The 14443-nt window shown below is 52.4% G+C and overlaps 1 protein-coding gene across 1 annotated transcript in view; it reads left to right on the top strand.

Moving 5' to 3' along the window:
* The window catches only part of LOC132816245 (pituitary adenylate cyclase-activating polypeptide type I receptor-like), a 175472-nt gene that overhangs the window by 86357 nt on the left and 74672 nt on the right, over positions 1-14443 (top strand). Inside the window, exons 8-10 of the mRNA XM_060825741.1 lie at positions 2136-2196; positions 3901-3970; positions 5475-5566. Of these exons, the coding sequence (XP_060681724.1) occupies positions 2136-2196; positions 3901-3970; positions 5475-5566 (223 nt within the window). The remainder of the gene's footprint in view (positions 1-2135; positions 2197-3900; positions 3971-5474; positions 5567-14443) is intronic.

The following is a 14443-nucleotide window of genomic DNA, read 5'->3' as shown; positions in this document are numbered from 1 at the left end:
CACACTCTCACACCCATCACAGACACACACACAGACTCACACACACACTTACAAACACCCGCGCGTGTGCATACACACAAACAAACAGATACGGAGACACACACACCGACACACGACATACTAACAGTCGCATACACATATGCACACACATACCGACAGACAGACAAACAGACATTCACACACACACACACACACACACACACACACACACACACACACACACACACACACACACACTCACACAGACACAAAGCTGAGATATATATATAGAGAGAGAGAGAGAGAGCGAGCGAGAGAGAGAAGGATGTAGAAAGAATAGACAGAGAGAAAGAGATAGAGGTAGAGAAAGAGACCAAGAGAGAAGTAGAGAGGGAGACAGAGAGATAGATAGAGACAGAAAGGCAGGCAGACGCAGAGATACGAGGAAGAACATTTCCCTGAAATATTGATTCCCCTGCTCCTCAGATGCTGCCTGACCTGCTGTGCTTTTCCAGCATCTGCAGTCCTCACTTTCTCCCAGTCAGAGAGACAGACAGACAGACAGAGACACAGAGAGACTGACAAAGAGACAGAGAGACAGAGAGAGAGAGACAGACAAGACACAGACAGACAGAACGATACATAGAGAGACAGACAGACAGACAGAGAGAGGGACAGAAAGAGAGAGCGAGAAAGAGTACCTAAAGTTTACTGAAATAAAACAGAGAGCGGCAGATGCTGGAAATCTGAAACCCAGAGAGAAATTGCTGGAGAAACTCAGCAGATCTGGTGGTATGGTGGAGAGAGAACGCAGAGTGAACTTTTTGAATCCAGTGACACTTCATCAGAATTGTTAGTAGCAGGGTAAAAGTGGTAGGCGAGAGAGAATGTGAGTGTGTGTGTGTGAGAGAGAGAGAGCATGCGTATGAGTGAGAGAGTGAATGAGAGAGTGTGTGTGTCTGAGAGAGAGTATGTGTGTGAAAGAGAGAGTGAATGAGAGTGTGTATCTGAGACAGTGTGTATATGTGTGAGAGAGAGTGAATGAGTGTGTGTCTGAGAGAGTGTGTATGAATGAGAGAGTGTGCATGTGTGTCTGTGAGAGTGTGTGTGAGAGCAAGAGAGAGAGAGCATGTGTATAAGTGAGAGAGTGAATGAGGTGTGTGTGTGTGTGTCTGAGAGAGAGTGAGTGTGCTTGTGTGTCTGAGAGAATGTGTGTGTGTGTGAGACAGAGAGAGAGAGAGAGAGAGACTGTATGAGTGAGGAGAGTGTCTGTGTGTGTGTGAGAGTGTCTGTGTGTGTTTGTGTGTGTGTGTGTGACAGAGAGTGTGTGTGTGTGAGTGAGAGTGTGTGTATGAGTGGGAGAAAGTTTGTGTGTGAGAGATTGTGTGTGTGTGTGACAGAGAGTGTGTGTATTTGTATGTGAGAGAGAGTGCATGAGAGAGTATGTGTATGAGAGAGTGTATGTGTGTTTGTGTGAGTGAGAGAGTGTGTGTATGTGAGAGAGAAAGTGTGTCCGTGTGTGTATGTGCATGTGAGAGAGAGTGTGTGAGAGACAGTGTGTGTGTGCATGTGAGAGTGAGAGAGTGTGCGTGTGTGTGCAAGAGAATGTGTGTCTGAGAGAGTGTGTAAATGTGAGGGAGAGTGTGTGTGCATGTGAGAGTGTGAGTGTGCAAGAGAATGTGTGTGTGTGAGCGTGTGTGCGTATGAGTGTGTGTGTATATATGTGTGTGTGAGAGAGTGTTTGTGTGTCTCTATGTGGGATCCTGCTGTGTACAAACTGTCTACCACATTTGGGATATCTAGACATTTGAAAATAATGTGATTGTTTGATAAAATAAAAGCGCTTGTTTGTGATACATTCGATTGACACTGGGTGGCAGCAGATGCCCATCTTCCCAAGTGCTACCCAGTTACAGAGTCAGACAGCACAGATACAGAAAAAAACAGAAGTTGCTGGAGAAGCTCAGCAGGTCTGGCAGCATCTGTGGAGAGAAATCAGAGTTGATGTTTCAGGTCCGGTGACCCTTCCCACAGAAACAGACCAGTCCATGCTGACCATAATTGCAAACTAAACTGGTGTTTGGACATCCAGATTGGCTGGGGAAAGGTCTTGTGTTTTCGGGGTGGAAGGTAACGTTCTGATTTCTGATTCGCAGGCACGCCCACCATCTGTGTGACAATCTGGACGGTTCTGAGGCTTCACTTTGATGATTCCGGGTAGGTGCTGCAGCTTAAACACAGTGCCCCGCCCACCATGCCCCACAGGTCTGTCCTGTCCCTCGGCACGCTGCAGTGTTCCAGGGAATCCCAGCACAAACAGCAGCAACAACATCTCACCTTCAGACTTTACAACTTTCTGGGCTCAGTAGTGAGTCCAACACCTTCAGATTGGGAACCTACTCCCATTCCTTCCCATTCTTTTATCTTTCCTTATTCCAGTCTCTATCCTCTCTCCCCGTCCCCAGTGGGACTGTCTGTTGTTTCCAGTGAGAGACACCATTGTTCTGCCCCCTCTCACATTTCCATCCCCGAACCTGAACTATTAACATTCTTTCTCCCCCAGCACTCCTTACCAACCACCCCCTCCCCAAACTACTGCAGGAATGCTGTCCCCTCCGCACATCACATCAGCACTAATGGAGAGCCATCGAGACTTGAACCGTTAGCTTGCTCTCTCTCCATGACCCGCTGCCTGACCCGCTGTGATCTCCAGCGTTGTTTGGAACTGGACGCTACTTTACCCAGGGAGGAGGAAGGAGAGATGGTACAACATAGGGTGGGGGGAGTGCGTTACAGTTTACAGGGGGGGTTGATACAATATGGGTGGAGGTGCAGTTTACAAGGGGTATCCAGATACCAATATTGCTGGGTCATTGAGAGGATTCAGGACGAACTGAAGGCGTGGGGGGGGGTGGGGGGGGAAACTGTGGGGTGCTGTTGGGGACAAAGATTGAAAATAACCAGCTGAAGGAGGGGTGTCCATGTTGTGAGGGAAAGGTTCATGTGCTGCACTGTCCCAGATTGGGGGTGGAGGGGAGGTTCACTCGCTGAGTCCTGAGGGGGGTCGACCTGTCGAGACACACTGGGGTTGGGTTTAAATGTTGCAATTGTACCAGCCTCCACCACTTCCTCTGGCAGCTCATTCCATACACCCTCTGGGTGAAAAAGTTGCCCCTCGGGTCCTTTTTATATCTTTCCCCTCTCACCCTATGCCCTCTAGTCCTGGACACCCCCACCCCGGGGAAAAGATCTAGACAGAGACGTTCCCGATGACAGGCGGGTCCTGAATCTGGGATCACACAGTTTAAGAATACGGGCTAAGGCCATCTCAGACCGAGATGTCTTCACCCAGAGAGTGGGGAGACCGCGGGATTCTCTGCCACAGATTCTCTCCAAAACCTTGAATATTTTCAGGAAAGGGGTGGATATAGTCCCTTGGGCTAAAGGGATCAAAGGGAAGAAAGCAGGAACAGGGAATTGAGTTGGCTGGTCCGCCATGATCATAAATGGAATGGTGGGGCAGGATGGAAGGGCCGAATGGCCTACTCCTGTTCCTGTTTGTAAAAGCGAGTGGTTTCATTATCGGATGTACGGGGTGATGGGGGAGAATGACCACAGGAGCCGGAACGAGGCCATTCGGCCCATCGAGTCTGCTCCGCCATTCAATCCTGGCTGGGAGTTAGGTTTCTCAACCCCATTCTCTCACTCTTCCACCCGCAACCCCCGATACTCTGGATGCTGTAGCGCGGGGGTGAGATGCCCACCTGTGCCAGCGATGGGCTGAACGGCCTCGCTCTGTGATAATTCGATGGCTGGGTTTTGAGGAGGGTGTGGGAAGGATTGAAAAGCTCAGGGGCACAGCTGCTCTGCCTAACATGTTCCTTTTCCCCGCTCTCTCTCTCTCTCTCTCTCTATCTGCAGCTGCTGGGAAACAAATGAACACCGAGCCCTGTGGTGGGTGATTAAAGGCCCAGTCATTGCCTCCATCATGGTAAGGAGATGCTGCTGGTTTCCATAGTTACCGAGGGTCAGGACTCTCCCAGGAACGGGTCTTGTTTTTAGATTAGATTAGATTAGACTTACAGTGTGGAAACAGGCCCTTCGGCCCAACAAGTCCACACCGACCCGCCGAAGCGAAACCCACCCATACCCCTACATTACCCCTTACCTAACACTACGGGCAATTTAGCATGGCCAATTCACCTGACCCGCACATCTTTGGACTGTGGGAGGAAACCGGAGCACCCGGAGGAAACCCACGCAGACACGGGGAGAACGTGCAAACTCCACACAGTCAGTCGCCTGAGTCGGGAATTGAACCCGGGTCTTCAGGCGCTGTGAGGCAGCAGTGCTAACCACTGTGCCACCGTGCCGCCCACGGTCATCATTCCCAGCATGCAGCGAGAGAAAGCCCTAGGGCAATGACCTGGTGGGATATCACCAAACAATTGGTCTAGTGAAACTTGGCTAATGTTCTGGGGGCCAGAGTTCAAATCCTGACATGGCAGGTGTGGTATTTGAATTCAATAAGAATCTAATGGTGACCGCGAATGAAATCAGAACAAAATTCGAGTTGTTGGAAAAAACCCAGCTGGTTCACTTTAGGGAAGGAATCTGCCATCCTTACCTGGTCTGGCCTACATGTGACTCCAGACCCAAAGCAGGGGGGCTGACTCTTAACTGCCCTCTGGGATGGGCCATAAACGCTGGTCTTTGGAATGAAGCCCACACATTGTTTGTATGAATAAGCCAAAACGCGCGGTCGTATGAGTGGGAGAAGGCAGGAGTGGCTGTTCGGCCCCTCGATTCTGTCTGTCCCTCGTTCTCCTATCTGTCAGCGTGCAGGTGATAGGTCACTGGGTGGTGGGGAGGTCAGAGGCCGGATTCTGGGTCACAGACCTCCGTAGTCAGTCTGTGAACTGACTCCCTCCCTCTCTCTCCCTCCCTTGGGGGCAGCACAGTGGCTCAGTGGTTAGCACTGCTGCCTCCCAGCCCCAGGGTCCCAGGTTTGATTCCAGCCTCAGGTGACCGTCCGTGTGGAGTTTGCGCATACTCCCCGTGTCTGTGTGGGTTTTCTCCGGGTGCTCCGGTTTCCTCCCACAGTCCAAAGATGTACAGTCCAAAGTTTGGGTGAATTGGCATTGCTAAATTCTCCAATAGTGTTCAGGTAGATATGATTTGGAGGTGCCAATGTTGGACTGGGGTGTACAAAGTTAAAAAGCACAAAACACCAGGTTAAAGTCCAACAGGTTTAATTGAAAGCACTAGCTTTTGGAGTGCTGCTCTTCATCAATTAAACCTGTTGGACTATAACCTGGGGTGGTGTGATTTTTAACCAGGTTAGATACATTAGTCAGGGGTAAATGGTGTGTAATTGGGGAATGGGTCTGGGTGGGATACCCTTCGGAGGGTTGGTATGGACTTGATGGGCCTGTCTCCATACTTTCGGGACTCTTATGATTCTCCCTGTTCTCTCTCTCTCTTTCTCTCTCCAGGTAAATTTTGTGCTGTTCATTGGAATCATATTTATTCTCGTGCAGAAGCTGCAGTCCCCTGACATTGGAGGGAACGAGTCCAGCATTTATTTGTAAGTGTGACACATTTGACCCGGGATCTGTCCTCTCACCAGGTACCTGCTGTTGTACATGTAAGCAGACCTTCACTGGCTCTCTCTATCCCAGCTCCTCACCTGCTCACTCACGTAGGGGTTAGTCTGACAGTTTCCAAAGTTCCGTGCGACACAGTTTCGGCCTCGGAACGCTGTCTCTGCCTAACGGCGTGCTACATTGACCATGGGCGTGATGTGAAGTCTGAGTCTCTGGCGTCTCTCCCGGTACAGGGGGTATCCCCGGCTTTGCGAAAGTTCGCTTTATGCTGCCTCGGGTCTGCCAGGACCTGCTCGCGCGAGCAGAGAGAAATCCGAAGAGATTCTCGCGTTTTGCGAAGAAAGGCGAGATTTTTGTCCCGTGTCAATCGACATTTTGTTGCTTCCCGCCGTTTCGGCTGACGCAAGGTTTCGCAGGAATGCTCTGCATTTCGGATAGCAGCGGGGAGACCGTTCAGCCCATCGCCAGGGTCTGCTGAGCCCACGTCCTCAGGCCCTGATTGTTCGCCCCCCCCACCCCCCACCCCCTCCCCGGTGACTTTAAACCACTGCATCACTGGCTGTCCCAGTCCCCAGAATCCAACCCCACATCCCTGGGCAGGGGTCAGATAGTGTGAGACTTACCCCATCGCACACCCCCACCCCACCCCCACACACAAAACCCCTTGCCCCGTCTCCACCTCGTGAACAGCGAGAGACGCGGGAGCGAGTTGATCGGAACGGCTGGATGTAGCCCCCACCCCGGGGTTCATTGGCAACTGAAATCCATCTGTGGTTCTACGGTCCCACCTCCCCGTGCACCTCCTACCCCACCTACCCCTGGCCTCTCACCCCCCTCCCCCCCTCTCCCACGCACCCCCCCCCCAACCCCAGTCAGTGTCCCAGGATTCGGCCATAGCTCTGTATCGGTCCATGGGTCCCCACCCTCCTGGTCGTTGTTCCTCAATGCCCACCCCGTTCTGAAACAGCGAAGGGAGATATCGTTGGGGGGGGGGAGGGGGGAGCGATTCCCATCACCGCAGCTTTCAGGAGAGTCGCAAGGGTCTCTTCCCCCCCCATTCCACCCCCGGAAAAAGTATGGGGACTATGGGGGAGGTGAGGAGGGGGCTGGGGGCTGGGTTCGGTCCAGAGGAGAGCGATTGGAGGCAGGTGCTGTGGCCCTGAGACATCTGCGTGGGGAGGTGGGGGGTGGGGGTGGGTTGGGAGGTGACTCCCCCGTGGATGTTGGGATGGGATTTGATTGGGGAGGTGGGGGAGGGGAAATGTGAATCTGGCAGGAGGCAAACAATTTATGGGCCAGGCTTTGTGAAACTTGAAAGGGTTCAGAAAAGATTGACAAGGACGTTGCCAGGGTTGGAGGGTTTGAGCTACAGGGAGAGGGAGAGAGAGAGAGAGAGAGAGAGAGAGATAAAAGCAGACTGGAGATACTAAAATCCGAGGTAGACTGGCAGGAGGCTGGGAGAACACAGCAAGGCAGGCAGCATCAGGAGGTGGAGACATCAATATTTCAGGTGTAATCCTACTTCAGGACTGGGGGAAGAGGCTGAACAGGCTGGGACTGTTTTCCCCGGAGCGTCGGAGGCTGAGGGATGACCTTATAGAGATTTACAAAATCATGAGGGTCATGGATAGGATAAATAGACAAAGTCTTATCCCTGGGGTGGGGGAGTCCAGAACTAGAGGGCATAGGTTTAGGGTGAGAGGGGAAAGATATAAAAGAGACCTAAGGGGCAACTTTTTCACCCAGATGTTGGTACGTGTATGGAATGAGCTGCCAGAGGAAGTGGTGGAGGCCGGTACAATTACAACATTTAAGAAGCATTTGGATGGGTATATGAATAGGAAGGGTTTGGAGGGATATGGGCCGGGTGCTGGCAGGTGGGACTAGATTGGGTTGGGATATCTGGTCGGCATGGACAGGTTGGACCGAAGGGTCTGTTTCTGTGCTGGACATCTCTATGATTCTATGACTGTTCCCAGCAACTGCCAGTAGTCAGGCTGGAAAAATACAGCGGGTCAGAGAGCATCCGATCGACCCTGGTCCCAGTGTCTGATGGTGAGCGGGGTGGGGAGCAGAGATTGAGGGATGCCAGCAGGAGGTCCGGAGGGATAGTGAAGGAGCTGTTATCCGCAGCTCCCCTGCTTACTCAGGATGGGGGGGTCAGAGATGAGCAAGCATTTGCGAAGGTCAGTGCCCCAGAGGGTGACTGGGGGAATAAAGCAGGATGACCCCTCACCCCGGCAGTGTGAGGGGATGTTTTTTTTCACCGGTGATGGGGAGTCATTTGAGGAGAGAAGCCGCAGCGATTTGTATTGTGCCCAGTGGTGTGTGCGCGTGATTTCACTTCCCTGAATGGCAACCAAACCGTGGCTGACCGGGAAAGCTCCGCATTGGGCTAGCATCAACACGATGGGATGAACAGCCTCTCCTGCACCAGGAGTGTCTCTCCCTGCAGATGGGGCTGGGCCTCAGACAGCTCCGGTGAAGCACCTTGGGGTGGTGTATATCAAATTAGAGGTGTTAGGTAAATTCAGCAGGCTGTTGTTGTTGACTTTGTCATCTTGCGGGTCGGGGTGAGGGTGGGTGCGGGGGATCTCTTTAACTGCCGAAGGTCACCCAGCATACAATCAGAGAGCTGCTCGGTTATAAATCCCACCCACTCCCCCACACCCCCTCACCATGATCAGCCCACCCCAGGGTGTGGACTCACCGGGGCTCCATTAAGCAGCGCTACCCGGTGCTAGCAGGGGGCAGGTTGGGCCGAAGGACCTCCGTCTCTCGCCATCACAATCAAGGCAGCAGTCGTCCGAGACCAGGGCAGACAGGAGGGTGCTGAGCACCAGGCTGAGTATGCGGTCGCGATGCCTCTTGTGGTTGAATGACCTGCCAGCACTCAGGCCCTGATTGCACAGCGCGGCGGGATCCTCCTGTGCCAGACGATGGACAGCCTCCTCTCTCGAGGACGGGGAGGTGGTGGGGTAAGGGTCGTCCGTTTAAGATGAGAATTTCTCCCCTCCCTCGGCAGGTGAATTGTTTCTGGAATCTTCCGCCAAAGTGGAGGCTGGGGTCCTCGGGTTTATTCAAATCTTATTGGTGGTTGACGTGGGAGTCAAAGATTCCTGGGGGTGGGGGGAGAGGGGGGTGGCATGTGCTGAGGAGCCAAGAATCTGGTAACCCACGTGCTTCTGGGGAGTGATCCCCACTGCCTGAGGTGTTGGCACTACCCAGTGAGGCAGGCGCAAGTCATCGAGCTGAGAGTCCCGCGGCGACCCCTTCTGGTCGATGTAGGAAATGTTCCTGGTCGGGGTGAGGCCTGCGCGTTATCATGGGGGCCTGAGGCCTCCCATCGACCGAGTCCCGAGCCAACAGTTCGTGATCTTCGAACCACTGGGAGGGACGGCCAACAGCTGTAGTGAGTTGGCAAAATGAACAGTGAACATTACAGCACAGGAATCAGGCCCTTCGGCCCTCCGAGCCAGCGCCAGCACATTTTGGCAGCACGGTGGCTCAGTGGTTAGCACTGGTGCCTCACGGCACCAGGGACCCGGGTTCGATTCCAGCCTCGGGTAGCTGTCTGTGTGGAGTTTGCACGTTCTCTCTGTGTCTGCGTGGGGGTGCTCTGCTTTCCTCCCGCAACCCAAAGATGTGCAGGTCAGGGTGGATTGGCCGTGGGGAATTGTCCATAGTGTTGGTTGCATGAGTCAGGGGGGATGGATCTGGGTAGGTTCCTCTTTGGAGGGCTGGTGTGGACTTGTTGGGCCGAAGGGCCTGTTTCCACACTGTAGGGATTCTATTCTATGATTTGTAGTAAAACAGCCTACCCTTGCAGGAGCCGTACCCCTCCATTCCTTTCCTATTCTTTAAGATGGGCTTTAAAACACTGAAGGATGTCCATTCAGCCCCTCAACTGTCTCCCTGTGACGATGGTGAGTTCTGTGGTTTTGCCATCTTTCGTCTAGGCCCTCAGCCTGTCTTTGCTCTACTGAGAGTCACAGTGACCGTGCCTCCCATCTCCACAACTCACTGCCTTCAAGGGCCATTGCTCCTTCTTTAGGGCCTCCGTTCCCATCTCGTCGCCTCAGTTCTCAGGACAGTGGGCCCCCTCTTCACCTTCAGACCAGTGGGGCCCGTTTTCTCCCCCCTCTCCTGTGCCTGGACGCCTCAAACCCTGAGGTGAACACTCAGGGCTCCTTCCCAGCTTCTCGCTGGCCCTCAAATCCCCAGCAGCCATTCCCAGGAATCCTTCCTGAGGTCGGCTCCTCCCTCCAAGAGCCTGAGGCCTGGAAGTGGGCATGGTACTCCCACTGGGGCCTAGCCAGTATAAGTTCAGGAGAACCTCCTTGCTTCTCTGTTGTCTGGATCTTTTGATGGAGCCAATCTCTCTCTCTCTCTCTCTCTCTCTCTCTCTCTCGCCCAATCAGATTGAGAGTGTGGCATCAAGAGGCAGGTTGGGATCTTCCCATGCAGTTGGCAAGGTAATGGGAGGCCCAGGAGGCTGGCAAATTGTTTCAGGAGGTGTGCACTAACTGTTGCTGCCTACCCTTCCCACCCCACCCCTGCACCTTGCCAATGGCAGTAAAGATGGACTGCCCGCCCCCTGCAGCCCATTTGAGCCAATTAGAGGCTGCCTTCCATCCTTCCATCCAATTAGAGGCTGCCTTCCATCCTTCCATCCAATAGAGGCTACCCTCCATCCTTCCATCCAATTAGAGGCTGCCTTCCATCCTTCCATCCAATAGAGGCTACCCTCCATCCTTCCATCCAATTAGAGGCTGCCTTCCATCCTTCCATCCAATAGAGGCTACCCTCCATCCTTCCATCCAATTAGAGGCTGCCTTCCATCCTTCCATCCAATAGAGGCTACCCTCCATCCTTCCATCCAATTAGAGGCTGCCTTCCATCCTTCCATCCAATAGAGGCTACCCTCCATCCTTCCATCCAATTAGAGGCTGCCTTCCATCCTTCCATCCAATAGAGGCTACCCTCCATCCTTCCATCCAATTAGAGGCTGCCTTCCATCCTTTGCTCCCGTTCCTTGCCCTGGGTCGGGGTAAGTGGGGAAAGAGTGAGGACTGCAGATGCTGGAGACCAGAGTCGAGAGTGTGGTGCTGGAAAAGCACAGCAGGTCAGGCAGCATCCGAGGAGCAGGAGAGTCGACGTTTCGGGCAAAAGCCCTTCATCAGGAATGAGGCTTGTGGGCCGGGGGGTGGTGAGGTAAATGGGAGGGGCATGGGGCTCGGGGGGGACGGTAACTGAGATTAGGTAGATGGAGGTGGGGAAGAAGGTGATAAGTCAGAGAGAAGAGTGGAGTGGATAAATGGGAAAGACAATGGACAGCTGAAGAGGGCTTTGCTGAGATGGAGGGTTGGAACTGGGATAACGTGGGGGCAGGGGAGATGAGGAAACTGGTGATTCCCGTGTGGTTGGAGCGTCCCAAGGCAGAAGCTGATGTGTTCCTCCTGCAGGTGTCTGGTGTTAAGGGTTTGGTAATGGAGGAGGCCCAGCACCTGCATGTCCCTGGGGGAGTGGGAGGGGGAGTTAAAGCATTTGACCACGGGGCGGTGGGGTTGGTTGGTGCGGGTATCGTGGGGAGGTCAGGGATTGGTGGGAAGTGGAGAGATTCTGGATTAGTGGTGCTGGAAGAGCACAGAAGTGGAGAGAGATCGCCCAAGGATCACTGGAAAATGGCGGAGCTCCGGGGGATGGTGTTGCACGTCCTGCCTCGTGTGCAGGGGGGGTCCAAGACCATCGCCATAGTAATAGCGCAACTCCCCCGCCCCAATCATTGGGCCACGTTTGGTCTCAGCACCGCCAACTCCCTCTTAATGGCTGCCGCTCGCAGCTGCTCTCTGATTGGACCGGCAGCTCAGGTCCATTTGGGACAATAGGGCTGGAGGTGTCCACTCAGCTGCCTGCTACCTGGGACACTCAGTGCTGACAATGGGAGAAGGAGAGAAAAGGAAAATCGAAGGAAAGTTTGAATATTTTCTAATCTTCAACAATAATTAAAACCCAAAGGTACGAGAATCCACATTTCCAATGCCAGCAGAGGCAGGAATGAGCAGATGGCATTAAATGGGCAGCACGGTGGCTCAGTGGTTAGCACTGCTGCCTCACAGCGCCAAGGAACTAGGTTCGATTCCAGCCTCACGTGACTGACTGTGTGGAGTTTGCACATTCTCCCCCATGTCTGCGTGGGTTTCCTCCGGGTGCTCCGGTTTCCTCCCACAGTCCAAAGATGTGCAGGTCAGGGTGGATTGGCCTTGCTAACTGGCCCGTAGTGTCACAGAGATGTGTGGATTAGCTGTGGGAAATGCAGCTTAATGGGGAAGGGAATGGGATGCTCTTCAAAGGGTCAGTGTGGACTCAATGGGCTGAATGACCTTTTCCCACACTATAGGGATTCTACGGGCCCGTGATCTCACGCTGACAAGACTGAACGTTGAAGAGTTTAGTTTGGATTGTTATTGAGACAGAAAGGGAGACTGCCTCACATTTGTGAAGCTGCCGATGAGGTTATATTAACTGTTTTGACTGAGAGGTTTCACTCAGTGTGAGCTGACTGCGCTCAGGAAAGGGCTGACCAACTAACAGTGGGACTAAGGCAGACAATGTATACCATTCCATTACTGAGGAATTAGTGAGACTTTGATTGACCCTTTTCATTGTTTTACTGTGTACATGGCACTTTGATCATATGTTTATAAGATCTGTATAGTTTGGTAACCATATCGCGTAACCAATAGATCGTGTGTCATAGGTGGGTTTATTTACAAAACTTAATGATTTTAAAGAAACAAGATTACACGTTGAGGTATGTACATTATGTGAATCTTTACTTGGTCACTAACAAAGATTTTACTGCAACTGAGTCTTACCTGCCCCATGTAAGGTCAAAGGTCAAGGATGGCCAATGAGGAAATTTAACAGACATATACACACACACACACACACACACACACACACACACACACAGACTCACACACAGAGACACAGACACACATACACACATACACAGACACGCACACACACAGGCACAGACACAGACACAGACACACACACACACATACAGACACACACACAGACACACACAGACACAAAGAGATGCACACACAGACACAAACACACAGTCTCCCCCACATAGACACACACACACACGGACACACACAGACACACACACACAGACATACAGATACACACTCAGTCACACACACAGGCACACACACACAAGCACACAGGCACACACACAGACACACATACACACACACAGACACACAGACAGACACACACACACAGACAGACTCACAGACACACGCACACACACAGACACACACACAGACACACACACAGACAGACACACACAGAGATACACACACAGACACAGACACACACACACACTCACAGACACCCACAGACACACACGGACACTCACAGACACACAGACACACACAAACACACACACACACACACACACACACTCAAAGACAAAGACAGACATACAGACACATACAGACACTCACAGACAGACACACAGACACACACAGACAGACACACACTCACAGACACACACACACTCACAGACACACACAGATGCACACACACTCACAGACACTGACACACACACAGACGCACACAAACACACACATAAACATGCACACATGCGCACACACAAACACACATGCACACACACACTTACACACACAAATACACACAGACACACAAACACGTACACTCATACACACACATACATTCACACACAAATGCATTCACAGATACACAGACATATGCACCCAGACACACACACTCACAGACATACACACACTCACACACAGCCACACGCACATACAGATACACACACAGTTACACACATGCACGCACACAAACACATACATTCATATATGCACACACATACACACACATAGACACACACACATGCATGCACACACACACACACAGACACACACACATGCACATAGACACACACACACTCACACACACATACACACAGATATATAAATGGATACACCACCATCACCATGTAAGGGGCTGAAAGGGAACAGGTTGAGTGTTGAAGACTGGAGAAAACCCTTCCCTCTGGAATTCCGAGCCGCTGGATTTCACCTCAAGGCCCAGGGTGAGGTCGAGCTAAGACTAGTGTTAGTCTCATCTCTTTTTTCGTCGGCTTTCCAGCGTGGTCTTTCTCACCTCCTGAGGCCATTGACTCCCTGCTGCAGCCCTGAGAACATTCTGGAACTCTATCCAGGTGCCTTCCTGAGTCAAACAATAGGCAGTGCACCTGCACCAAGAGGGAAGGGAGAAGAGTCTAAGGGAGTGTGTGAGGGAGTGTCTTCAGGGAAGGAGGAGGTGGGGATTGGAGGGGTGGGGTTGAGTGTGGCTGTGGGGTGGTGGTCTTGTGGGCCAGCGAGGGTGAGGGGTTCGCTGTGTGGGAACCTGGAGAGAGATTGACGGTATATCCCATGTTTGTCTGTTACCAAGACCTTCCCCAAGCCTTCACACTGTTCACCCTGAGCGGGAAGACAAGGGACTAAGAAACAGGAGGAGGCCATTCGGTCCCTCGAGCCTGTTCCGCCATTCAATGAGATCAGAGCTGATCTGTGGCCTGCCTTTGACCCATATCCCTTAATACCGCTGCATTATAAAGCTTTATCCTTCCCAAATGTACCATAGAATCCCTACAGAGTGGACGCACTTGGCCCATTCCAACCTTCCAACCACTATTCCACTCAGACCCACCCCTCTATTTCCATGGCCAGCATGCACATTCCTGGAGACAATGGGCAATTCAACATGGTCAATCCCCCCCCCAGCATCCTGCATAACTTTGGATTGTGGGAGGA

Source organism: Hemiscyllium ocellatum, chromosome 5 (assembly GCF_020745735.1).
Source record: "Hemiscyllium ocellatum isolate sHemOce1 chromosome 5, sHemOce1.pat.X.cur, whole genome shotgun sequence".
NCBI classification, from domain to species: Eukaryota; Metazoa; Chordata; class Chondrichthyes; order Orectolobiformes; family Hemiscylliidae; genus Hemiscyllium; species Hemiscyllium ocellatum.
The sequence above is the reverse complement of the archived record's forward strand: the minus strand, read 5'-3'. Positions and strand labels throughout refer to the sequence as shown.